The 27599-nt window shown below is 46.0% G+C and overlaps 1 protein-coding gene across 1 annotated transcript in view; it reads right to left on the bottom strand.

The window, feature by feature from the left end:
• Nucleotides 1-368: 368 nt before the first annotated feature.
• The window catches only part of LOC149366058 (membrane metallo-endopeptidase-like 1), a 33796-nt gene continuing 6565 nt past the window's right edge, over nucleotides 369-27599 (bottom strand). The window contains exons 6-20 of the mRNA XM_089550770.1: nucleotides 26493-26681; nucleotides 24574-24660; nucleotides 22983-23113; nucleotides 21904-22133; nucleotides 19922-20016; nucleotides 18426-18503; nucleotides 14851-14963; nucleotides 13879-13940; nucleotides 13680-13731; nucleotides 12952-13019; nucleotides 12226-12356; nucleotides 8652-8717; nucleotides 7970-8065; nucleotides 1468-1541; nucleotides 369-474 (exon numbers count right to left, since the gene is read on the bottom strand). Coding sequence (XP_089406896.1) covers nucleotides 369-474; nucleotides 1468-1541; nucleotides 7970-8065; nucleotides 8652-8717; nucleotides 12226-12356; nucleotides 12952-13019; nucleotides 13680-13731; nucleotides 13879-13940; nucleotides 14851-14963; nucleotides 18426-18503; nucleotides 19922-20016; nucleotides 21904-22133; nucleotides 22983-23113; nucleotides 24574-24660; nucleotides 26493-26681 — 1578 coding nt within the window. The remainder of the gene's footprint in view (nucleotides 475-1467; nucleotides 1542-7969; nucleotides 8066-8651; nucleotides 8718-12225; nucleotides 12357-12951; nucleotides 13020-13679; nucleotides 13732-13878; nucleotides 13941-14850; nucleotides 14964-18425; nucleotides 18504-19921; nucleotides 20017-21903; nucleotides 22134-22982; nucleotides 23114-24573; nucleotides 24661-26492; nucleotides 26682-27599) is intronic.

Here is a 27599-nt window from a genome sequence, read left to right on the forward strand (position 1 = left end):
AAAAATTAATTTTGTGAGAGAAAGCGAAAAATACAAACAACAATACTTTAGTGAGTACACCATAAATACTTCTGCACTGATGCGACAGTTTACATGTCATAAGATCAGTGGTACGGTATGTGTAAACATTTTAGGAAGTTATGAGCTGCCTTTGTTTAGATCAGTATAAACATGGTCAGTGCTGCAGACGTCAGTGTTCAGCAGGCAGCTTTGCGCCTATCCCAGTCATCTCTTTCGGCCATACCACCTGCTACCACCCAAAATGCATTGGCGACAACAAAAGGTGATAGGAAAGGATAAAAGACCCTTCAGGAGGAGACGCCCTTCAGGGAAGTATTTCTTTGTTTTATACGAAAGGGACTGCATGGCTACCACAGCACGCATGCGTTTTTGGGGTCTGACCGCATCCGAGCCCCCGCCCGGCATTCAAACGCAGCTGTGAATTCGTCCATGTTCCTCAGAGGAACGTTCACTCTGTAAGAAAAAAGGAAAGAAGAACAGAAGACAAAAAGAAAGTTCAGGGTTATAAAAATGTTGAATCAACTCCAAGCTAACCGCGGCGTACGATATGGTATACATTTCGCGATGACAAATGCATCGCTTCCTTCAAACACTTCAGTAAATAAATAGCCAATTTGGAAGACAGATCGTCGAGTATAAGACAACATTGCTGCTTAACTTGCCGAACATCAACACGCTATTGTAAGAATCATTCTTACACCCCACCCATTATGCTTACGTTTTCTTTTCTCCATAAATCACATTGTTGTCTTGGTTTACAACTACCAGCTAGGCTTGAAAAACCTGTAATGCCGGTAATTTGCTTTTACGGCGAGATTCCTGCCTGGAACCCCACCCTGAGTGCCGAGCAACTCAAGCCAGATATAGTAATTGTCCGCAAGCCAAGAAAAGCCAAGCCAAGAGTCAAGCTGGGCCAAGGGGAAAAGTGAGAAGAAGAAGGAGAGGGAGAAGAAGAAGAAGGAGAAGGAGAAGAAGAAGAAAGCAAAGCCGAGAGAGAGAAGCAGAAAAGAAAGAAGAAGAAAGAAGAACAAAAGGAAGGAGAATCCAGAAGCCTAGAGAGAGAAGCAGAGGCAGAGAAAGAAGGAGAAGTAGAAGTGAAAGAGGAGAATGAAGAGAGGAAGTAGTAACAAAGAAAGAAGTGAAAAAAGAATAAGAAGCTGCCAACATTGAAGGATATCTCGGTTCTTACTTAATGTTTTAACTAAGCATACTCTTCCTCGTATGTTCAGTGCCAATACTTCTGTACAAATCTGGACTTTTCTACACAGCTACCTTCAAGCCGCGTTTAAAGCGCATGCACTTAGCGACCGTCGGGCATCTCCAGCGGCTGGTTACATCAGTGGAATTTATTAATTTAGTGAGTCTTATATTGAATTATTGACCATTCAGTAGTCCGCTTTTATATGAGTGATTGAACTGCTAAATATTTGATTCTGTGCACTTCACCTGTACGTGTTGGGACTATGAACGTCCGTCAAGAGCTCTGCGCCGATTTCAGGTCGTGTGGACCGGCACCAAACCTGTCGAGAAGACATGAAAAGATCGAATAAAATTACTGCTTAAAAGAACCCACCAAAAGTTCAAGCATTGTACGTTAACAGCTGTTATCAGGAGGGCTTTCTGGAGTCAGCGTTGATGGCAGCAAGGGAGGCCGAAAACGCCAAGCTGACATAGCAGCATGAAGGCATGTATCATGCGGTAAATGGAGGCAACCATTCACACGAAAAACTATGGGGTGACTTCGGCAGCCTAAAGTGCGCTAGGCGAAAACCTTTGTCGCGCTACTTCGACGAGCCACCTGGCGCGGAATCGCTGCACCGCTTAGAGCCATCCTCCTCCACTAGCTGCCGCACACCGACTGACGACGGAGCAGCGCTCGACGCCGCCTGGTCCAGGGTGGTGACACGCTTTGGCATGCGCCGCGCCGCCGTGTTCTCCGCGCTCGCCATCTTGGGGCAAGTCGCTTTTCGTGCCGCTGCTGTGGAGGGTTCGAAGCTGTGTTTTGCGCTGTATTCTGAGCTGATGAACTGCTTTAATTCACGAAAAATAGCATGCCAGGGTGTTGTGTTCCATTGTGTGCCGGCTCGGCGAAGAAAGGAGCGCGATGTTTGCGTTTTCCACGGGATGAGGGACGGAGAAAAATACTGTTGCGGTGCATAGTTGCTAGGCGAAGACGACGTTGTTCTGGGACGTTCGGCAGTGGACGACGACGAGGACGTGGCAGTTTGTGCTGGAGTGATTTAGCTCCCTTTCGTCCCAAATACTATTTACTTGACTCTAGCACGCTTTCAGCGATTCCAGCGTTTCCACCCCTTGAGCCATGAGCCTCTCCTCGCTGCAGCGGATTTTCAACACCTGGCATTTCCTTGGAGTGTGCGGATGTGCAGTTCGAGGCAATGTGAGGTGTCCATGACCCTTTTGCGCTGCAGGATACCGCGGCTAAATCTTTATTTATGCCGATCGGGGCTTTCGATATCCAACCTTTGTGAGTCTTGTGGCGAAATTGAGTCTATAGAACATTTTTTCCTCTCCTGCCGGCGGCTCGCTGCTCTCCGTAGAATTTGCTTGGAGATCCCCCTCGCTCGGCTTGGGCTTCCTCTATCTATTCCGATTCTCTTATCCTTCGGGGCAAGCGCCAAGGGATATGCCCTGAAACCAGTGTTCGATTCTATTCACAATTATACAATTTCATCTGGTAGATTCCTCTGCTAGAATGTGAATTCACAACTTTTCTTTCTCCGTAGTTTTTGTATTGTACCAATTCTAGCTCTGTGTCCCAAATTTTAGATTTAATTATACTCCATTCCTTGTACATGAGTGCGTTTGTATCCGCTATGCACCCTGGCCAATCCCCCGCCGTGGGTATGTGCCATTCAGCCCGAGGACATCATCATCATCATCATCATTTAGCTCGGTGTGCCTTCTGACTGTGTCCTGTCCCTGTCCCGTCTGCCGCTGGGCTAACCCCCCCCGCCCGTAATGTTATGGGAGGCGAAAGTGAAGCGTGAGAACTGGAAGGCGAATGACAACGCGAAGATCTGCGAGGTAAGCCACAATGTGTGTGCTCTTTTTATGCATCATTAAAACTTCTTTGTTTGGCTAGTTTGTTCATATAGATAATGTCAAAAAAATTTGCGCGAACAGACACAGACCACGAGGAAGATGAGAGACACACACACACAAGCGCTTGTGTATGTGTGCCGTATTTCTCGTGCTCGTTGTCTGTGCTAAAGCTTTTAGATCTATTTCTAAATGTCGCTCACAGTTATGGGCTTTCAGTAGGAATAACATTATACCACACCGCTTCGCCCATCCGCTTGTAAGCACTGACTTTGTGCGGTTTGAATATATGTTTTTGCCTTGTTCACCAATCTCGCACTGTGCGCAACAGGAATTTTTGTGTGCCTTCAAAGCTGCAGCTCGAAGCCCTAGTTAGAAACGTGAGTACAGCACGTGTTGCATCGCATTGCCTGGCATTGGAAGTAGCGCGCTTTGCTTTTGAGGCGGAACATTTTGAATTACCAGTTAGGTGAAGGCTTACAAGCTAAATATATGAATCATTGCGTCTTTTCACTTTCAGTGAGCTACAGTCAACTTCCTTATCATTCACGGAGTGTCTCACCATGATCTTTACTCTCAAGGCAGCCCTGGCTAAAATGAGAAGGGGCACTGCGCCTGGACGGGACAAGGTCACAGTCAAGCTTCTGGCCAATCTCCCTGACCAGGCGTATGAGGCCCTTCTGGAATACATCAACACTATATGGAAGGGCGAAACCCCACTCCCTCTGGACTGGAAAACATCTCTAGTAACCTTCATCCCCAAGGCGGGAAAGGAAATCAACACAGACAACTTGAGGCCTATCTCGCTCACCTCGTGTGTGGGCAAGCTAATGGAGACAATGGTGCGGGATAGGCTCTCCGAATACTTGAAACAACGGAATACGTTTCCAGACACAATGTTCGGCTTTCGCCCACATAAGTCGGCACATGACATACTCCTCCAACTCAACAGAGACATAATACAACCAGTTGAACATCCACATAATGACAAGGTCGTCCTTGCCTTAGACTTGAAAGGAGCCTTCGACAATATCAAACACAGCGTCATACTGACACACCTCAGTGAGACCCACTGTGGCCGCAACACTTTCAACTATATCAAAGACTTTCTCACCCATCGAACAGCATTAATCAAAATCCAAGAGGCAGAATACGGTCCGTATCAAATGGGTACGCGGGGGACACCACAAGGCGCGGTGCTATCCCCCCTACTCTTTAATTTGGCGATGCTCCATCTCCCGGACCAGTTGCAGGGTATTGACGGCATACGGCATGCGCTGTATGCCGATGATATCACGATCTGGGCCACAGAGGGAAACTTAGGGCGCATGGAGGAATGCCTGTAAACAGCCGCTCACGTAGTGGATCGCTACGCAGGGCACTGTGGTCTCCAATGCGCACCCAGCAAATCTGAATTTGTACACCTTAGGGCATCACCTAAGGACAATACCAAAATACATCTCTCCTTAACAAGTGGCCCCATACATGAGGCCAAAGAAATTCGAATACTCGGACTCTTCATCAATAGCCAAAGAAGAGTAGACACAACATTGCACAAGCTCCGCAAAATTGGAGACCAGGTGGGCCGTATGGTCCGTCGCGTCTCCAATAAGAGAGGGGGTTTGCGAAGCAAGGATGCAGTTCGGCTGGCCCATGCTTTCGTAATCAGCCGAATTCTCTATTCGGTCCCTTATCTATACTTGCGGAAGCACGACGAAGACAAAGGTGAGGTAATACTCCGTAAAATTATGAAGAGGGCACTTGACATTCCTGTCTCCACCTCCAATGCGAGACTTCTTGCATTGGGAGTGGTGAACACCTTTCAGGAGCGCAAGGAAGCCCATCTCACAAATCAATACACGAGGCTAGCCCAAACGAAGTCGGGCCGGGACTTGCTAGCCCGGCTTCACATCCAACACGATTTCCACATTCAGGAGCGGGTCCGAGTGCCCGAACTCTGGAGACGCGCCGTCAGAGTTCGACCCCTCCCCACTAAGATGGATAAGGAAGACCATAGTGGTCGTCGCCAGGCTAGGGCAGAAGCCTTAGCGCGCCACTAAGGCAACAAGCAAGGTGTCTACTACGTAGATGTAGCCTGGCCGACCCACGGGGGGTGGTACACTGCCGCGGTCATACATCAAGAAATACAGGTGGATGGTCTCTCCTTTCAAGCCCCAGGCACAACACAAGCTGAAGAGGTTGCTATCGCCCTAGCTGCTTCTGATACCAAATCAAAACACATCATAACAGATTCGCGTTCGGCGTGTAAAAATTATGAGGCTGGCTGGATAACTCCACTAGCTTAACGAATACTAAGGAACTGCAGCCGAGACACCGATCCTACTCCCCGCTGCATAGTTTGGACTCCGGGCCATCAGGGCCTAGCAGGAAACGAAGCTGCAGACGCGGCGGCCCGAGCACTCATTCACCGGGCGTTCCCATTGGCTCCTGAGCACCTGAAACCTGAAGGGGGCTCTTTACTCTCGTTCAAAGACATAACATCTTATTATAAGGATAGGCACCGCGTGTACCCAGCCCCTGCAAAGGGACTGGGGAAAGCAAACGAACGCGTTCTACTTAGACTATTCACTAATACAATGCTGTGCCCGGCAGTATTAAAACACTCCGATCCCGCGTTCACTGGCAGGTGCAAACACTGTGGCGAGGTGGCTGACACCTACCACATGGTTTGGGCTTGCCAGCGCAACTCAGCTCTCTCCCCCCACCCCAACCCTACCAGAGAGGAATGGGAGGCGGCCCTGCTTGGCTGCTCGGACCTTCAGGCCCAAAAGGCTTTGGTCAAGAGGGCTAAGCTGGCGGCTTCGACCAATGGGGTCCCGGAATAGGGACTCCACCCATTGCGGGGCTTTTTAAGAAAGCCTCACCTCTTTATTAAATAAAGGCTTTTCATCATCATCATCATCTCGCGATCGCACATTTTTTTTTGTTCAGAGCCGCGGTGAAAACACGTGAAGCAGGTGGAGCCCGGTATTTGTCGAAGGAATGCGCCATTGTACTCTTTCAACAGCTGCCCTTTACACTCAATCTTGAAAGCTGGTAGCAGCCGTCCTGGCTTCCGGTTCACGCAGATTAAGGAGCATTCCCCTCTCTCCTTTTCAAAAAAGAATATAATAGAGGCTGACCGGTGAACCTCCCACGTGCTACCTACCCACTTTTGTGGCCAGAGCAGGAAGTGAAAATGCAGTCTATGAACAGAGGGTTTTGGTTCCAAAAACCTGCCTACGAGTCAGCCGTCCTGGAATTTTGCAAGTGGTCTTTTCGCAAGTGCTAAATTCTGAGCAGCACAAATAATAGGCCCCTTCACCTTCCTTTTCTCAAATTATTCACGGGAATAATTTTTCGAGGTTTTTGCGATTCGCAACGAACGCAAAAGTTAGACCCTCGCGAAAATTAAGTCGTTTACAGTATATGGCTGGCAATTCGACTAGTGGCGAAGAAACTTCTATTGTGAACTGGCCGTCGCTTTAAGAAAGCGGTCGTGAGGAAGCAAGGTGCCTGCGCAGTACAGAAGTTCATCCCGAATACAGCTCTTTCTTCTCCATGTAATGACACATCGCGAGGCGAAGTGCACCGTTGTCAAACGCGCAAATACCGGTCCGAGGTTAAGCCAAATTTAAGTGAAGTTAAATTTGCCCGTCCGACACCCGAATTAGTGCTGTCGCTTGGTTGGCGTCCACAGAAATACTTCGTGGTCCTGTGCTTGTAATATCGCACCGCTTCCTGAACGCTTTTTATTATCTCATTTGTTTGCGTGCACACGACCAGAGGCGCGAAATGACAGTTTCATCGTCTCTCATTTTAGCGCCACTTCGAGGAAGATCAGTTTGAGGGCAACAGAATGGATGGACGGCGGCTCCTCAAGTCAACGGCTGAATAAACTGTTTAAGAGATGTCTCCTCCTAGGCATGCAGCCAGAGGCAGCTTCAAGCGGTTGATGATTGTTTCGAAATAAAATGCTGCGTACATCATCGTGTGGCAGGAGTCAAAGTTTGGTCTACTCATCACGGATAATCTTTTTCTGCTGTGTCTATTTTACTGTCTACAATAGACGACTGTGATGCAAAATATTTTTGATATGCGCGGCTGACTAAAACGTCAACTAGTTGTTCATCTGCATCAACAGACGCAGTTAAAGCCTTTTGCATGTCATACACCTTATAAACTCCGTCATGTTCTGGCAGTACAAAAGTCATTGCTCTATAAAGCAGTCACTGCAGTTAAAATAACCGCTTTGAGCATCTGAGACGGCCAAAAAGTTAGTGCTGTCCTAGCTGCACAGTGGCCATTTGCTCTAGAAGCGGCGCTTGTAAGCAAACGCTAGCTCTTTTCTCATTTATATCACTAAGCAAAAAGTGCTCAGAACTGTGAGCATATATGCAGAAACCTTATACAGCTCAGCCTGCTAGCGAAAGCGCGTTCTAAAGAAGGATACCGGCCGACGCTCCGTAGCCCCGCATTTCAGCGCTTGCCCCAAGATGGCGCCCACGAAGGTCGTGTCTCCACCCTGTACGGCGCAGCGCTGGCATCGAGGCACCATCGAGGCACCCTAACGCCGCCGCGCACACAGCTCCACCTGTCGACGAAGATGGCGTCATCTTTTGGCAGCTGCGCTCGTCGATGAGTCACCCAGGCGCTGGTTGTAACGCCGCACGGTCGGACCGGAGAATCAGCCATTAAAGGCATTCACCTTAATATGCATGACCTAACATTACCAGCAGCCGCATCCATTGGATGTTGCGCGAGCCAATCACAGAACAATGTTTCCCCGAAAGAATATGTTTGGGTAAGGAAATGCTCGGATATGCTTCCGCATGAAATCTCTGATCGTGGCACAAGGTGTGTCAGATTTGTGGTTAAAATTTCATACCAGAGCATAGGAGATGAAAAACAGCTGCTCAGGGGAGAACGCTTCGAGGCCTGGCAAAACTTCTTCCGCGTCATCATCGGACAACCGAGCATGAGTCTGAAAGTGAGAGAGAGAGAAACACAAGCTTTATTAACACATCGTAAGGTTTGCATATGCTTGCCAACGCTTCCGTCTTGTTCAGCAAATAGCTGTGTTTCTCAGGTACAGATAGCTGCTTACTAGCCTATCAGATCTCCTTGAATATCTTTTACGTCCTCCTTTCTTTTCTCCTGTATCTAAATTCGCAAAGATTTGGAACTGTGGGTTACACCTGGGACTTAATAGTTGCGTATAATTTTGCATAGTCAAGAAAGGGCGTGACCACTGCTGAGAATAACATGAACGTTATGCCAGACAAGGACTTAGCGCATCAGCTTCCAGAATTCTCACGATGACATATTTATTAATGAGATAGCATAAAATACTTGCATGGGGAAAATGAGTCGTCTTTCATAAAATTCACTGATTGGATGGCGGAAAGAGACGTCACCAGAACGGAAGTGACGTAACTTCTGGTAATGGAATTAGGCGTCCTTGTGAATTTTTTCACTACAGTCCCTCAAGCTCACTGCGTGTATATAGTGAGCATTGCTTTGAGGTACTTCAGTTGGACGCGTAATAGAGAAAAGATGTCTATACGCACAGCAAAAGCGACGCGTACTCCTCCATTGTCTGCAATATTTTCCCCTACGGTGTTCTCTCCGTTGACCTGCCGAACAGTGCATAAATAAGATTTTTGTCAATGCACAGAGACACACAACGGGTATTTCAGCGAACAATTTCAAAAATTCCAGAAAATATTGGGTTGAATAGGGCAAAAAAATAGGTATAGGATCATGCTCTCAGTCCCGGCGGGCACAATATGCTGCAAAACCTCTCTAATTATCCAGGTAATTAAACAAAACCACGTCCCCACCCACCCACCCACCCACGTTCGTATCGATATTTAATCGATTTAAGTCTACTGGATCAGTTTATGTTCAGAAAAGTAAGAAAACAGGAAGCGCAACCAGTGATTTTGACATGGACATCGCGTACGCTTCAGTCAGGTCAGAAGCAAGTGTCAGGGAAATCGCCAACGCGTACGAAGAAAGCCCGGCATCAGTTTGGAGGTCGCTATCAAGACACAGCTACCATCTATATCATGTGTGCCTTCACCAGGAACGGGCACCGGATGACTTTCAGAAACGGCTCAATTTTTGCAATTGGTGCCTAATTAAATGTGATGGAGACCCAGAATTCCTGCTTGAAGTGCTTTGGACAGACGAGGCCAAACTTTACAGGGACTCCAATGTCAACTTGCACAATGCGCATTATTGGTGCGACAAGAACCCACATTGGCTTCGCCAGAACAAGCACCAAGTAAGATGGTCAACAAATGTTTGGTGTGGCATTTATAACAGCCATATTGTCGGTCCTTACTGCATCGACAGAAGCTTCACTGGGAAAAAGTACACGGACTGCGTCCTAAAAAGGCGCCGTCTCTGAATTTGTCTCAGAGCTACTACTGGCCAGGTTGAAAAAAATGTGGTTTCAGCATGACGGAGCCCCGCCACATTTTTTTTCGTTCCGCGGTACAACTCCTGGAGAGCACCTTCCCAACCAATGCATTGTGCGGGGGGGGGGGGGGGGGGGGGGGACAACAGCGTGGCCTCCAAGATCGCCCGATTTATCACCACTGCGTACCTTCCTCTGGCGATACGTTAAAAACGAAATTTTCAATACGGAGCCAGCGAGCCTCGAAGACATGAATGAGCGTATCAAGATATCAATTGAAAAGATTGCCCGAGAGAGGCTCATTTCTGCTATTAATTCCATCAAAGACAGCATTCTACTGTGCATCGCAATGGACGGCAAGCATTTTGAACACGTGATGTGAAAACGGCTTCTTTTCATCCCATATACAAGTTCTTTCCTGGAACGTCCAAGTGGGGCTGCAACCAACTAAATGCAAAAAGGTACAAATTTCATTCATTCCTGTATGTGATACAACTAGAAAGTGCTATACATCCGCGTACAAGGTTTCCTTATCAAGTACAAGCACTTCTTACAGCACGGGACGTGTCTGATCCTGCGCACGGCAACCGTATTGAGCCAGCCTTTACGGAGCACCTTGTGCTAAAATTGCAATGTTTTCAGTTAGAATCTTTTCATCTACGAAGTCATTCTGAATTATTGTAGTAGTCAAGCCGATACCACATAAAAAAAAATAGAGGCATGCCAGAAATAATACAATGCATGTCGATATACTGGCACTATTTAACGTTAAACAGTAATCTGCACACTGTAAGGGAAGAGCACCTTTATCCCTTTCACGAAGCTAGTGACAAAAATAAAAAAAATATTAAAAACTCTTTCCGGAGAGACAGGTAGAGCGCCAGGTGTGCTTATCAGTGTTCCCAAAAGCGACGGCCGGGTAGCAGACGATGACAATAATTTTCCTTGCTACGAGCGACGAAGCAGTCGATAAGGCCGGCCGCGGTCTAAGCTGAGCGCCGAGGTTCTCTAGCGAGGAAACTTAGCACACGCGTTTCGTATTAGGCGCAGTATTCAATACGACACGTTACCAGCGGACGCTTCGCTTACGCCATACTTTCGGCGCTCCTCGTGCGCTGTTTCGGTCTCATGCGGGAAAAAAAACTTTGGATTTCTTTGAGCCGCAGGGCTCTAGAAACTGAGTTTTTCTTCGTTTCAAAAATTGATGTGACATCGTCTTGTTCACGGCATCAAACTCCCAATTGGTTTGGTTTTATGGGGTTTAACGTCCCAAAGCGACCAAGGCTATGAGAGATGCCGTAGCGGAGGGCTCCGGAAATTTCGACCAACTGGGGTTCTTTAACGTGCACTGACATCGCACAGTACACGGGCCTCTAGAATTTCTCCTCCAAAGAAATTCTAGCCGCCGCGGCCGGGATCGAACCCGCGTCTTTTGGGTCAGCAGCCGAGCACCATAACCGCTGAGCCACCGCGGCGGCTAAACTCCCAACTGGGAGTAACCACCCAGGTATACAAAAATTAAAAAGTTAATTAGTAGGTTTTCTTAATTACCTGGATAGGTAGCGGGGTTTTGCAGCGTATTGTGTTCACCGGGGCAGAGGGTGTGATCCTATACCTATTTTTGCTATATTGAACCCAATATTTTCAGGAATTCCCTAAAGTGTTCGCTGAAACACCCGGTATATATACATGCATTTTTGTACATGTGCGCACATATAAGTACATATATATGTGGATGTATGTGGTTGCTTGTTGTTGTTGTTGCGACTGTAGGAAGGATGAAAGACAAAGTGCACGGGCCTGCCCACTTGATCGGGCTGAGCCGCAATCACCATCACGTGCAAATAGAGGACAGTTGAGAGCGGAAAGATTGAAAGGACAGATGCGCGTCGCAACAACCGCGTCCTCCGAAGCGACGATGCCGGCTGGAACAGATATCCCGAGGTTTCTCTTCTACTTCCTAATCATTTTCCTTTCAGGTGAAATATTTATTGCACTATACTTTCCCATTGATAAGCGCTACAAATAGTAAAAAAAATATTTGAATCCCTGGGAATTTTCTAGGTTCAGTGGCTGTTGGCTTCCTATATATGTATACATGTACATATGTATAAATGTACACCCTTTGTCAAAAGTTTAGAGCCCATGGGGTTTGCTTCTGGGCTGCATTGCTTTGCTCATAATGCGACCTCAGCGTCCCAAATCTCCTGAAGGTAAGAAGATTTTTGGTCGTACTCCCTCCGATGCGTAGGGCTTCCACAAGTGCTGCAGGAGCGCCACAATAGTGCTTAGAAGCAAACCCCCTGGGCTCTAAACTTTTGACAAAGGCGGTACATATGTATAAATGTACATATGTATAAATGTACATATGTATACATGTATATGCACATGTATATGCACATGTATATGTACATGTATATGTACATATAGTAAAGCACTTATGGCAGCTCTGTGTAAAGTAAGGTGAACCCATGTCCGCACGTTCTGACGTCTTTCAGTGTTTAGAGGTGCCGTAAAGTATCCGCTATACGGTTGAGAAGCCAAGGCCTGTTGCTCGGTCAATTTTGGCGATGGAGATACATATCTATACAAGTATACATATGTATTCAAGTGGATGCACACCTTGCGTGTGCGCGCGTGTGTAAGAATACATCTGTAAGGGATTTAAGGGATGGTAATATATACAAGAAATGACCGCACAGTCTTCTGTGTACGCCTACCGATTCTTTCGTGGCGGGGTCAACCATGTTTCCGTACTGGTGTATGAAGCAGTCCTTCTTTTCGTTGAACTCCCGTAACGTCTCATTACTCCACCAGTTGATGAGGCGTCCCTTGCCGTCATACTGGGCGCCTATGTGGAACGACAAAAACTATGAGATCACTGCGGCGACTCGCGCTGGAGCACTGCGAAAGCAAAACGTCCGCATACTATATCGACTTCCGTGGCTGTTCTGACGTCCGTGTACTATATCGACGTTGATGGCTATTTTGACGTCCAAGCGTATTTTATCTCGTTTTTTCGCGTTTAGGTAATTATCTAACTAAACTTCATCAACCAATTTTTTGTCATGACAACACATTATCACACGCTATCTGTCACAATCACACTTTCGCACATTTATGGCGTCAGTTATGGAGTATATATAACCTGAGCTATGCGCTTGACAGTCAGACGCAATGGAGGAAGGAGAGCGCTCTGAGGAGCGCACGTGTAGTGAACTACATCTTCGAACATTGCGCCAAGCCGCTTCTGATCCGGCCGACATCGCTTGCTTATGTAGCTTTCGCTACGTGAAACTCGCTTCGGTAGAGTTGAACTGCTGCCTAACTTTTTTTTTTCACGCACTACCAAAATTGCGTTTTACGCACGCAATTCGTCAAACAAGAAAGAAATAAACTACGGCAAAACTCTTGGAAACGCTACAAAGTACAAGTACAGTGCTTACCTTCGTCGTCGTAGCCGTGCGTTATTTCGTGCCCGATGATGGCACCAATGGACCCTAGGTTCATGTATCTAGGTTCGTAAGAGCAAGAAAAGATGCATGAATGACTACTGAAAGGCTAGGGAAGTAATCTTTTTTTTTTCTCTTATGACTGAGGGAGCAAGTTGCGTAGATTGAATGTAGGAAGCTACCTATATGCTATCGAGCACTCTACTCGTAAACTCCTCGCCATGTTGTTTAGGAGAACTGGATGAAAACTGAATTTGCACTTGGGCTCTTCATTTAAACGGATGCCTTAAACTTTATAAAACCCACAAAGAAATGAAAAAGCGAAAAAAAAGGACTATTTAGCGTGGTTAGGTCAAATGCGAATTATCTACGCTAGCACTTTGTTTTCGGTATCGGTTCCACCGATGGGGATGATGAGACCTAGGTTGCTCGTCCCCAGCGACCTCTCACGACCGGTCATTAATTGAACTTCCACCTGCCACGGCGGGCAGTTTCCTCACTATCCGGTAGGCAGTTCGCAATGACGTCACACGGCCACGTGACCTGTGTAGCCCACCTGCCACCTAGGTAGCGCAGAGGGACCACACATGCAACGGCTAAGTTTCAATGCAAGCACCGAAAAACCACCAACATGCTCAACGCTTAGTATTTCGCTCATAAAAAATTAATTTTCTCTCTCTTTTTCGGGAGTGCAGCGTTAGTGACGGAACACAGAGACTTACGATGGAAGGCCTTCTTGAAAAAATAGGTCTTGAAGTATTCCCCCGGGTATGACTGAGGACAGAAAGGTTCACATGTGACTTCAGTTAACAATCTTAACACGGCGATTATTTGATAGCCACATACTTACTGCGCATGTGCATGCGCGTGGCTTTGTAAAGGGGACGCTTGCAAAAGCGGCGCTTCGTCAAACGAACTCACCAATTTCGTTAGTGTCAGAGGAGTAATAGGCATTGACGTCTTCCGATGCTGAGACGCTCCACCTAAACAATGCCAACAGTTGTAGAAAAGGGCATATTTCAGGTAAGCGAAGCTCAATGACTTTTATTTCCAGGTAGATTTTCAAAGTGATAGCAATAGAAGGCTCATCGAGAAGACAGTGTTTTGTCGGTAGCTAAACTCGCTGATTGTCTGGAATTGTAAGTGACGTCACCACGCTGGAGTTCTCCCATTGGCTTGAGGAAACTGACGTCACTAAACGGGAGCATTTCCATTAGATGGAGGAAATTGACGTCACCAGACCAGAAGTGACGTTACTTCCGGTAAATGCCTCAACAGCTTGAACTGCTATCTCACTGACAGCACAAAATAGAATCATGGTCTATGGTTTATGGGTGTTTAACGTTACAAAGCGACTGAGGCCATGAGGGACGCGGTAGTGAAGGGCTCCGGAAATTTCGACCTCCTGGGCTTCTTTAAAGTGCACTGACTTCGCACAGTACACAGGCCTCTTTTATTCTCTCCTGCATCGAAATTCGACCGACGCGGCCGGGATTTGACCCCCGTATTCCGGGTCAGCAGCCGAGCGCCATAACCACTGAGCCAAAAATGGAATTAGGTGCTCAATTTATTTTATGGAGTGATTGGAAAGGCGGTATGCTTTACAGTGTAGAATGGTGTCGTTTGAGATCGTATAAGGTTAGCTATTGCGATTGCACCACAGAGAATCAGTGGTAATTAATTTATAACAACGACACCCGGCTTTGAATGCGAGATTTAGCGCTTCAAATATAAATTAATCTAGTCGTGACTTCAGGGTGAACTGAAACCTGTCTGTAGGCCACTAGGACGAGTGACTAAGAGCTGATGTTGTATTTAACACATGACCTTTTCTACACACTACACTGGACGGGAAACCGATGCTGCTGAAAAAAAAAAGTTGTTTAAACATACTCATCTGTGTCGTTGGCGCATTCTCGTAGTGTCAGCAGAAGCTGGCGGTAAGCCACTGTTTCAAACCTGTCGCTTATTTCGACAAAATGTTCGTACTTCTTCACATTACCAACCTGAAAAAGGCACGGAAGCTACCACTGGGGCGTACCAGGTACAAAACTTAACAACTGTTTATTCCTTACTATTTCACAAAAACCAGACCGCATGAACCACTCAATAAACAAACACGCATTACTTTTTGGATACGGTCGGCAAAAGCATCGCTTTCGTCGCAATGTAGCAAATTTAATATCTCATATGAAATATGGGATTTCAGGTGACATTTAGAGCGCATCTGTCACGTCCCCAGCAATAAGCAAAAAAAAGTTGGCCATTTATTAGAGAGAGAGAATAACGGAAGCGCAGGAAGGTTAACTAGGCAGTATCTGAGCAAACAAGGGAAGGAGAATGAGGGGCTCGTTATAAATATGACAGAAGCCAACAGCCACAGAAACCAAGGGGCACAGGGGATTTTTTATTTATTTATTTTGTGGTGTTGATCAATTTAGAATATTACTGAATATGTTATCGCTTAAAGTAATTGATTAGAAAAGCAGAAGAAAAAACCACATGCCGCCGGTGGGATCCGAACCCACGACCTCCGAATTACGCGTCCGGTGCTCTACCTCTGAGCTACGGCGACGGCTGTCAAATCTTCTACTTTCGGGGGTATTTATGTTTACAAGTAACCTAACCTTGAGAGTGTTCATCAGCGCCACCCACGTTCATAAGCGGCGGACGTAGAACGTCCTGATTTACCGCATGTGTGACGTAGTTCACACATGCGGTAAATCCGTTCGATGACGTTCTACGTCACACATGCAGTAAATCAGGACGTTCTACGTCCGCCGCTTATGAACGTGGGTGGCGCTGATGAACACTCTCAAGGTTAGGTTACTTGTAAACATAAATACCCCCGAAAGCAGAATTGACAGCCGTCGCCGTAGCTCAGAGGTAGAGCACCGGACGCGTAATTCGGAGGTCGTGGGTTCGGATCCCACCGGCGGCATGTGGTTGTTTTTTCTTCTGCTTTTCTAATCAATTACTTTAAGCGATAACATATTCAGTAATATTCTAAATTGATCAACACCACAAAATAAATAAATAAAAAATCCCCTGTGCCCCTTGGTTTCTGTGGCTGTTGGCTTCTGTCATAGGCAGTATCTGGTTTGCTACGCTACGCGTAGGGACATTACCAGGACTTTAGGACAGCTACTACACTCCAAACACGAATAGGCCTTAATGGGAGTAGAAAGGGAGTAAGCAGTACTCTAGCGGGAGTGTGCTAGAAGACAGATTACTCCTTTTCACTCACTTCTCATTACAGTTCATATAGTGCTGCTATTCCGAGCGGCCTATTACGCTCTGTCCTGCAACCACTGGGTCATTTTCTTTCCCACGCCAAGGGTTATGGCAACGCCCAATTTTCGATGGATGGATGGATGGATAGGAGCGCCCCCTTTGAAACGGGGTGGTGGCAACTGCCACCATGCTCAGCTTTTCTTTCTTTATTATTTTTTTTGTTTATTGTGTTGGCAATTCTCATTAAGATTCGCCATCATCTTTACCTACGGTTTCCTACAATTCTAACCTTATGCCACATCTCTGCTTTTCAGCCACCAATCCTCCGATCGCTTTTTGCTAACTTCCACTGCAGATTTATTTACATGACCATTGTTATCTTTAAACTATAGGGCCTCAGGAAGAGTGACTGCGCCTGCATCGACATCCGGATGGATACCATCACATTTGATTATGAGGTGTTCAATTCTTTCCACAGATCTACCCCACACTGCACATGTGCCATCATCTTCCTTAAATTTCTTTTTGTAGCTGCGCGTTCTAAGACACCCTGACCTAGCTTCAAAAGTAAGGCACTGCCTCTTAAGTTGTCACAGAAAAATTCTTTCCTGATCTGCCTTTTCCAGTATCGATATAGTTCTACGCTATGATTCTTTTCCATTGTATTCATCCAATTTTTAACTTCAGTGTTTTTAACCTGTCGTTTAATGCTTCAATCTTCAAGGCCTTCAATCTTCAAGGCCATGCGCCACGTAGTAGCACTCAAGGCAACTAGAAGCGCTTGTCCCAAATTCTTGGTAATGAAAGGGAATGAAGGGAGAGAAAAAGAGAGATAAGAAGACCGCTGTAAGGAATGTGTCCGTGGGGACATGACTCAAAGACAAAAATGTCTGGCAGCCCACACTTCTAACACGGTACTTGAATAATAAAAAATACAGGATAAACGCTGTGCATGCACGCCGAGGGCTGTTCGAGGCTGTGCAGAACCGGTTATGACGGGCAGGGTATTTAAAGGGACCCTGAAATGATTTTGATAGTAATGTTCTAATAGGACTAATATGTACAGCTGGTCTTTGTAAGTTTTCGAGTGAAATTTAAAAATACTGGGTGGACTATATAATTTACAAATAATTATAAAAAATTGCTGCTCGCCATCGATCCCTGCGCGTTCTTAACTGTCTCTATGCCAATGACGTTAACGGCCAATCTGGGCCAGCCTTCTCACTGGGTGTGCCCAATTAACGTGGGTGGAATTTGGCGAGGCGGGGAGCAGTCTCAATCTGCTTTTTATTATTTTTCTTTTTCGTCGACGTGTTATGCGTTTGGGGGGGAGAGGCTGAGACTCGTTTTTAATCACCGAGATATTCACTGTTGATGATGCTATAGTAAGGTACAACTCAAGAACTAAGCGGTTTTTCCGGACCCAATTCCAACCAATGGCGCCGGTGGAATCTCATGAGCCTGACAGCGTGACAATGCAGAAAGGGGATTATTCCCTTTCATCTGCCACTCCCTGCATAGTAGTGCTAGCAGAGTCATGAGAATCGACCGTCGCCATTGGCTGGAATTGAGACCGGGAAAGCCGCTTCGTTCCGGAGTTGTATCTGACTATATCTTAAATATTTTTGCAGCGCGGTGACAAGTGATGAAAGACCGATCGCTCCTCCGCTTTTCTTAACCTTGGCAGTACCATTTCATGGTAGCTTTAAAACGTACTCCTGTGGACGACTGCGCTCTCCTAACTCCCCTCTACACGGACAACGCAGGATACTCGAACACCGCTTAATGTGATAGTTACTTATTAGTTTATTCGTACTGACTCAGTCGTTAATTATTCTCTAATTTTGTGCATTTTCCCGATCTTGTGCTCGCCGCAACACATATGACCACAACACATAGGTGCCCTCAAACAGCAAATGAAGTTGTCGTTCAATATATTCACGGCAAGCCATTGAATTACTATTTCACTCTTAAACAAGAGAACGAAAGTTAGTTATTTAGTTATATTGATTTTAATGGCGCAAACGAGAGAACCAAAGGCGAAAATCAGATGCGGTAAATTGAACTAAAATTTCCCCGTTGTTTGTTTCCTCTCTCTCTTCTATCTGCTAAATCTTTTCTGCTTGTCAAATAACAGTAGAAGGTTTTATTATGACATTGTATAACAAGAACAGCTTTGTTTTTTTGGTGAGAAAACAACAGCTTTTAGAGAGAATTTGTAGACCAGTACTTACGTCACTGTATACTTCATCGATGTAGTCGTCGCTAAGAAATGTGTCCGGGTAAGCAACCCGGTGTTTCATTTCTGCAAGCTTCATGTGATTTCAGGCAAAAATAAAATGAGAACGTCAGTTCCTTTAACGGATGGAACACTGCATTCAATAATATGTCAAGTATTAATCAGCAAACTTAGGCTGAATGTCATCATTCATCCCCCCTTTCACGCTATAAAATGCCGGAAAACATGCATCAGTTTACTAACCAGCACCTGCCTAAGTTGAGATGCAGCAGGACCCTGAGTTTGCTGTGATTCTCCAGGTTCAATACTAAAGTGAAAGCACTACTCCAGAAGTATCAACCCCGAGCAAGAATCTTCGTTTCTTGTGTGATGCATCGGAGTAGCCCGGGTAAGCGGGGTTAATTCGGAGGAGCGTTGCGCAAGCTGCAGTCATTGGGAGGAAGCTCATGTTATTTCGGAGGAGTGTCACGCCAGCTGCAGCCAATGGGAAAAGGCTCGGGAAAGATCTGAGGAGCTTCGCGCCAGCTGCAGCAAATGGAAAAAAGCTTGGAAAGTTCTGAGGAGCGTCGCGCCTGCTGCGGCCAATGGGGAAAGCTCGGGAAAGTTCTGAGGAGCGCCGTGCCAGCTGCGGCCAATGGGGAAAGCTCGGGAAAGTTCTGAGGAGTGCCGCGCCAGCTGCGGCCAATGGAAAAAGCTCGTGTTTTTTCGGAGGAGCACCGCGCCAGCTGCAGCCAATGGAAAAAGCTCGGGAAAGTGCTGAGGAGCGTCGCGCCAGCTGTAGCCAAATGGAAAAAGCTCGTGTTATTTCGGAGGAGCATCCAGCCAGCTGCAGCCAATGGGAAAGAGCTCGGGAAGTTCTGAGGAGCTTCGCGCCAGCTGCAGCAAATGGAAAAAAGCTTGGGAAAGTTCTGAGGAGCGTTGCGCCAGCTGCGGCCAATGGGGAAAGCTCGGGAAAGTTCTGAGGAGCGCCGCGCCAGCTGCGGCCAATGGAAAAAGCTAGTGTTATTTCGGAAGAGCATCGCGCCAGCTGCAGCCAATGGGAAAAAGCTTGGGAAAGTTCTGAGGAGCGTTGCGCCATGCTGTAGCCAAATGGAAAACGCTCGTGTTATTTCGGAGGAGCACCGCGCCAGCTGCAGCCAATGGGATAAGCTCGGGAAAGTTCTGAGGAGTGCCGCGCGAGCTGCGGCCAATGGGAAAAGCTCGGGAAAGTTCTGAGGAGCGTCGCGCCAGCTGTAGCTAATGAGAGCTGCCGCCGAGTGGAGTGAGGGTGTGAAAATGAAGAACGAGAAACGCGGTTGTGTGTACATGCAGATGCTAGCAAGAAGACCTCGCGAAGAGTGAAAGCATGCTTTCGCGCGACTACTCGGTTTCACTACGTTTAAGTCCAAAACCACTTATTTGCACATTTTATGCTTGTGACAGGTGTTGGAACGTGTATCTTAATTAGCTAAGCGTGCCAACTTTAAGCATCGGGTACATAGAAAGTCAAACCTTATTTCGGGCCTTTTCACGAGTCTCGTGATCCATCCAAACAATGTGGCGTAGCCCGGAGTAGTACGTCTTGGCAATCTTACGGACAAGCAGCTCTCCCTGCGAAAGAACAATAGGCCACTTTTGAGAACATGATGAGAGAAAAGCAAACAAAACACAGTCCCGATTTTGCTCCAGAATTACAACTGTACGCAAGTAGGACTGGAAAACATCGACATGTGAGAGAAGTCTAATAAGCCTAATAAACAATTAGTGTTCTATTAGAAAAGCAGAGATAAACGATCCGGCTGGATGTGGGTGTGGTGCAGGTTATCTATAGGACAGCGAACAAAATGCGAAAGCTTAAGGTACGTGCTGGTGATAGAGGACAGCCCTGGACATCATCGGTAAAGGCATTTATCCTGTAGAAGATCCGAATCCACAGGCGACAATGTTGTGATAAGCTGTTTGCATCCACACGTGCTACCGGCTATCTCTGCTTCGGAGTAGAATCGAAAACTTTTCAGGGACACCTTATTACTTTGTGTGTTGGCGATTTCAGAGTGTTAGACGCTGTTGATGGCTTTACGTCACTTCCGGTCTAGTGGCGTACTTCCTTTCAGGCAATGAAACTATTCTGTCTTGTGACGTCACTTACGTCCAGCCAACCAGCGAATTTTATGACCGGCGGCACATATTTTCCCGATGAGGCTTCTGTTGCTATCGCATTAACAGCCCTGATAGAACGACGAGTGACATGGAGAGCAAAACACACAAATAGTGACGGTCGGCAATCTGTTCGTGTACTTTGTCCGCTTTTAACCAACAAATACGAATCTCGAAGTGTGGGCATCGGCTCCTTCAGAAGCGGCCTGCAGTATCTCCTTATGGCGACGCCCATCTTTGGTTAAAGGCGCGAAACACAAAGAGACGCAAGGAAAGTAGACTGAGCGACGTCCACACTACATGCAGCTAGTCATCATCTGCTTATATGAAAGTGCTCAGCAATTGGCAGGAGCGATTACAACGCGCTACAGTGAGCTTTACTGTCAGAATGACCGGAAGTCTTTGATTTCGTTTGGCCCGCAAGGAACACAAACAGATGCTACCTGTTTGAAGCGGCGAGTTGTCGCTGGGGTCCGCAAACATCGCAGTGCAAGCCAGCACCTTAGAACACACTTCACCTGTACACACTCTGAGTAGACACGATCGATTACGTTTATAGCAGTGTTCGCCTTGCGGTTCATGACGGTGTGCAGAGGCTCATAGGTGCTGACTGGGCACAACTGAATGTCGTTAGTGAGTTGCTGCCTTGATGCTCTGACAGGCCCCCGCATTTTCTGAAACCGGTATCCTTCTATCTCAACTGCTGCGTAGACGCCCCCCCCCCCCCTTCCTTATTCCAGGGACATCAAGCCAAAACGTAGGGTGATGGCGTGTTCTTATTCGAGGTGTCACCAATTAAAAACTCAAGGTATGTGATCTCGCACAAAAAACAGTTCAGGCTGGTACAACTAAAGGCTAACTGCCCAGGTGATGCCTGATGTTAGCGTGCTATACGGCTACCAGCAATGCATGAGCATTTGTTTTAATGAAATCAAGTCTGTTCGAACGCTGTAGACTTCGTTTCAGGTGCCTATGGCACGTAAGTTAATCACAACATAATGAGACGTTCGGCATCCCAGTCGAAATCAAGAGGAAAAAATGGGCTTTGGGAGGGCATGTAATACGAAGGCAAGATAACCGGTGGTCAAGGGTAACGCAGTGGATTCCAAGAGAAGGCAAGCGTAGCTGGGGGCGGCAGAAAGTTAGGTGGGCGGATGAGATTAAGAAGTTTGCGGGGATGCGGTGGCCACAACTGGCGAAGAACAGGGTTAATTGGAGTGACATGGGAGAGGCCTTTGCCCTTCAGTGGGGGTAGTCAGGGTGATGATGATGATGATGATGATCCGAGCTTCGCGTACTGTTGCCTATAGAAAATGGCTGCGGAGATCTTCGCCCGCTTACCTCTTCCTTGATTTTTTTGCTGAGCTTTTTCTCCGTGTACAGGCGTCCGATGGTGTCCTTCATGATGTTCTGCAGTCTCTGAATGCATGTTATCCAGCGCGGATGATTTTTCGACACGCCGAACACAATGTGTCTGAATTCACCATGCAGCGCGTCGAATTCCTTGGACACCAGTGGGAGCATCGACAAAACTTTGAAGAGTCCCAGGTAGTTGTACACAACTTTGCTGAAAATCGAGCGAAGAAATATAAGAGCTTACTCCATTGGAACTATGTTTAGAAAACGGTTTAGAAAACACAAACATTCTAAGGTATTATGTTAGAATAACATTATGTTATTCTAAATATAACATGTTTATGTTATGATTGTGGTCAAAATGTTTATGTTCAGAAGAATGTATGTTTAGAAGCATAATTGCACAGCAAAATGGCTCAGTCACTTCCAAAGTCGTGTTCTCGGAACTGCGTACACCACCGTACAGCATTTTCTCGGCCCATCAAGAACCTCCTTCGAAGTAGTCATTAACCCATATATAGTCGAAACTCCACAAATTTGAAAAAATATATATAACATTTTTTTCTATATAAAATGTTCATTTCACTCCAGAAATCAAAATCAACCAACATTGGTTGAAATATTTTTTCATCACCGACTTTTGAACAGCACCCAATGTAGGAGACTAGGCAAATGTGTGGTAAAGTGTGTGGTACGTGTGGAAAAGCTGGTAAATGTTTTATTAAGCTTGGTTATACGGGGATTAGTAGGTGGATTAAGATGGATGTGTTGGTCGCCGTAGTATAATTCCATATGATAATCGAACAGACGGTACTCGAACATTCTAGTCCTTAGATTATCAAATTTGGTGGCGCTGATAACGTCACGACCATCTCGACCAATCAGAGATTTTTAGAGAAACCTTGTCGTTTTGAAAGACGGCAACCTAAATGTTATCCCCATTACAATGGGTCCTTTTGCTGCGCCTTGGATTGGGTATTATATAAAGTCAAAAGTTAGCTAAAAGTACATGCACTGCCAGTTAATGCTGAAAAATAAAAAAATGTGAGGAGGTACTCACGGCTTTGTTAGCAGGAAAACTTGCACAGTTTTATCGACGTACGGTCTAGCGTTGACAACTATCTTCTCATCCTTGCTGATCGTGACGTTCACTTTCAGAAACTCTGTTTTGAGCAGCTCGAAGAGATCCAGCTGTGACGCCAGAAGATGGCGAGGCAAAGAATGCGTTAGTTTTCTGGGACAAGAGCTTAACGCTTCTTCCGAACAACAACAAAAAAAGAAACTTCCATGAAGTGATATTTCACCTGTTGGTGACAAAATAGTTATCTTCCCTGCCTCTGCACTAGAAACCTAAACGTAGGTCCGCACACACACTGCGCCGCACAGAAACACCCTGAACACTTCTTCACTCCTTCGCATGGTGTATACCGTGAATGGAAGATGCTTGCAGCCAGAATGCACGCAGACAAACGTATCGTGTTTCCCACGTATAGCAAGAAACCGAATCTCTTTTAAATGGACGCAGGTACGCACATAGTCCACCTACATCTACACAGTACTCCCCGATAAATGAATATCAGCGCACGAATTTCTCTACGGTTAATTTATCTCGTATACATAGCCGGAAATCAGGTTAAGGCAGTGCACGCATTTTTACCACATCGGACCTGCAGAGTTTATATGCTGGCATCGGCCTTCCAGATGCAGTCGATCCCAAATATATCGAACCCAGATATCTCGAATTATTGGCTATATCGAACACACATATTATCCACTTGAATATCATTTGCAAAAGCGTAGGAAAGTCGCGTTGTATATCGAATACCACTTTTGCACGTCGTTCCGTATATCGAACGAGGGGCGGGGCCCTGCAAATGTCACTTCTCCTAGAGGCATTCTTCGGCCAATTTTCGCACGCGGAGACGGGTCGGTTGCGGGCTCTTCGGAACCTGCTGGCAGTAAGCGCAGAAGGAGGTGTACTTGGGATGTGCTTGAGGGTAGCCTTTGGTTTTTTTCTACTCATATTGCACGCCACATTGCTGTAATGAGGTTAAGCCGACCCAACTAACCAAAGCCTATCGGTGGCCGTACACCCTAAACACAAATATGCCTACATGGGACTAAAAAGGGAGTAAGCTTCAATCTAGAGCACTTCATTTTAAAAAACGAAGTGCGCTAAAGGCGAGGAAGTGCGCTAAAGGAGAGTTTACTCCCTTTTAACTCCTTTCTGTTTTGAGTGTGGGCGGGCCTAGACTGGTATGCTTCGCCGCCGAAGGCGTCGCGGTAATCAACTCTACCCTAATTTTATTGACATAAATTTTATTTATAGTGCACTCGCTAAATAACTTGACTGCTTTTATAAGGCAGTGGCTAATTCCATAGGGCCGTCCGCAGCGGTTTCAATGAGAAGCAGGTTAGGCATGGCAACGCTTTATGAGCAGTGCATTGCTGAACCCCAGCGGGTGGGACGTCGCTATCGTGGGTGAAATTTATTCTTGCTTTAGGATGTAGATGAGCATATTTAATGTCTTTCGTTATATATCGTATTATTAATATATCGAACTATTTCGCTATCCCTTTCTTCTTCGATATAACCGGGTTGCGATGAAAGGCACTTTTGGGAGAGAAAATTGGCATAGCCGTATACTTACTCCAGGAAAATGTTCCTCAAGCTCTTCGATGGTGTTTTTGCAGTAGTTCTTCCGCAAATTGCGTCTTTCTTCGTGAGGCTGCTGTGCCTGCTCGGAAGTAAATGCGCGCTCATTGTGTTACTGCCGTGGCTACTCCGTGACCAAAGTTATCATTCATGTTTATAAACATCAGAGGTTTGTCTACTGGTGCTATAGTGGTTTCCTTGAAGACGTACGACGGTACAAAGAACGTTCACACTAAATCCATGTGCCGGTCGAATCGCCTTCGCTACCTTCATATTTTTTTTTTCGCTAGATGCAATGCCGTGCACGCTTTCTGCCTGAACTTCAAACAAGAATAACCCTAGACTTCAGTAAACGGTCCTCGAATATGCGTCCTAAATAGGACGAGGATATGCTACCGAAGTCCCGGGGCAGATCTTCATCAATGAAAGGGCAGAATGCTTAGTGTTTGCGATAGAAGTATATTTACACCTTAAAATATACTGAGTTGACGTAGCTAGATAAGGAATAGTACTTTAAACCGTGACAACAGAGGTGGCGGGAGGAGAATAAAATCTGGGTAAAAATTTGGTAACAGCAAGAACATTGAAGTTTCTGAGGTGAGAATCTTCTTACGTTGCCCGTCGTGAGTATTCCATATTTTAAATGAGGAAATTTACCCGGAGTCTTGGGCAGAACATCCTGATCCTATTTCGAAATGTGCTAGAAAAGGTTTACTCCCTTCTAGGGGAGCCTTCTTTTATATCAAGAAAAGAGGAGATGATGGCATCAGTGACATAGCAGTGGTGCTTAACGGCAGTCAATTTTTTTTTTCTTTGGATTGAAGTCTATAAAAACAGAACTGTTTGAGGGGTGTCCATTAGCGCACGTGTAAAGAAGCTGTTATGAAATCACTCTTCGTCTATTAAAGCTTGTGTACAGTACAGAGCTTGCACCGTTTCCTCACGTCAACCATGTTCGTACTTTTCGCTCCTGTATCTTTCCTGAACCGTCTACTGCCGGGACCGGTGCATACTTCGGGAAGCACTTCATGCAATACGAATTCGCTGTGTCGTGCAACATGTGCGGCAGGCTGTGGTTCACGTCTTACCTCACGTGTATACAAGATATAGAGCACGAGATGTTCTCCAGCTCATTGCCAACAGAAGATGCGAGTACATTCATACTTTGCTCAGTGTGTAGAGGTAGTAATGTTCCGAGACTCTCTGGTAGTAACGGCTTCGTGTACCCGGGAAATTCACCTTATTTACCTCCATTCATCAACACCACCGAGTGTCTAGTCTAAAAGCGTATCTTCTACATGTGCATCCGGAGCATCATGCACAGTGGGCTACTCGGCATCATGACTAATGACTAAGTATCATGTCTAATGCTCACCAAATAGCACAGGTAATCGGCTCAATATTGGAAATTTATTTATTTATTTATTTATAAATAAATTTCCAATATTGAGCCGATTACCTGTGCTATTTGGTGAGCATTAGACATGATACTTAGTCATTAGTCATGATGCCGAGTAGCCCACTGTGCATGATGCTCCGGATGCACATGTAGAAGATACGCTTTTAGACTACTGGTAAAGGCTGGCCCTACAAAGGATCAGAGTGAAAGCCAACCATTTCCAACTTATTGGGCTGTTTACATTCGCTGCTTATGTCGTACTATTTCGACAACCAGATTGGTGGTATCCGTAACATTTTTTCATTAAGCTTTTGTATTTGTTATAGCCGAGATTTTTCACCATTTGCCCATTGCTGTGTCTTCATGGCGCGCGTACGTGAACTGTAACGCTCAATGAAAACTTCGCTATGATATTTCTCACGAAGGTGTTTTGCTTCGCCGACTTCCGCAAAATTTATTGGCTCGAGTTGCGCTATAAATGAGGAGCCTGTGAGCTAAATCTAGATATAACTCACCGAATCCAGGTTGGAGAAGAAGGACAGCATAGACCGTGCGAAGGCTTTCAGTTGACGTTGAGTGGCCCCCGGCGACAGCAGCTTCGCAGCCACTTGCGACACTTCCAGAAATTTCGTGGCTGGAGTTGTGGAGGGATCTTTCCAGCAGCTGTCGCAAGCATCTATGTTAGTGGTAGGTCTTTGGCCCAGCTGCTCGAGTAAGCAAAAAGGAGAAAAAAAATCACAGGGACAACTAGTTACGTTATGTGTTGGCAACGCGATATAGCATTAGCAGCTGTTCATGCCTTGCCCGGAATTGACGTCATTTATGGTCTGAAGACGTCACTTACTTGTTACTTCCAGCCAATGGAAATTATTCGGACTGGTGATGCAACTTCCCTCCAGATAATGAACGAATTTTATGACCAACGACACATTTTTCGGAAGAAATTTCTAACGCTCCCTCATTAAAACTTTATTTACCAGTGAAAGAAGAAATCTCTTTTCCAGTGGTCAGGGTGGTATCTGCTATGATGGAAGCGTTATGCATTCGAGATTAAACCGATGGCATGCTTTCTATTGTAGTTTCCTGTGCATTTTAATGTGCTACCATCATGAAAGCAATAAATAGGTGAATAACCATTCCTGAACCTTAGTACAAATCTCAAGTATGAGCAACAGCTACGTCCTAATACCGTCAAAAAGAAACAAGGAACCCGTATAGGTTCCTAAACATCATCCTAATCAAGAATTGACTTGGTCACTCAGTTTTGAGCTGCATTCTGTTCTGAGATATGCACTACGTTCTGAGATGCATTCTGACCGGATGAAATTTCGTCAAATCCTTTACTACGAAATAAGCATACAGTGGTCGTAACCTACCATGAATGCCACGTGCTGACAAGCGCATTAGGTTCTTCTACATAGGAAATGAGTGACTGGCAATTTTTCAGCTACTGTCTGGTCGTGGAGACAGTTATAAAACACTTCCATCCAATCGGAAGTACAGTGTTGCCACAGAAGCCTGTACGCCTCACATGTGGCTCATATTGGCGCAACGGGCCGGTTAATACGCCTCACGGTTTCCTTGACCAGTCGTGCTAGAAACCATAATGCTAAGACTGGTCC

The sequence above is a fragment of the Amblyomma mixtum genome, chromosome 1, assembly GCF_055824585.1.
Source record: "Amblyomma mixtum isolate Tamu chromosome 1, ASM5582458v1, whole genome shotgun sequence".
Lineage (NCBI taxonomy): Eukaryota > Metazoa > Arthropoda > Arachnida > Ixodida > Ixodidae > Amblyomma > Amblyomma mixtum.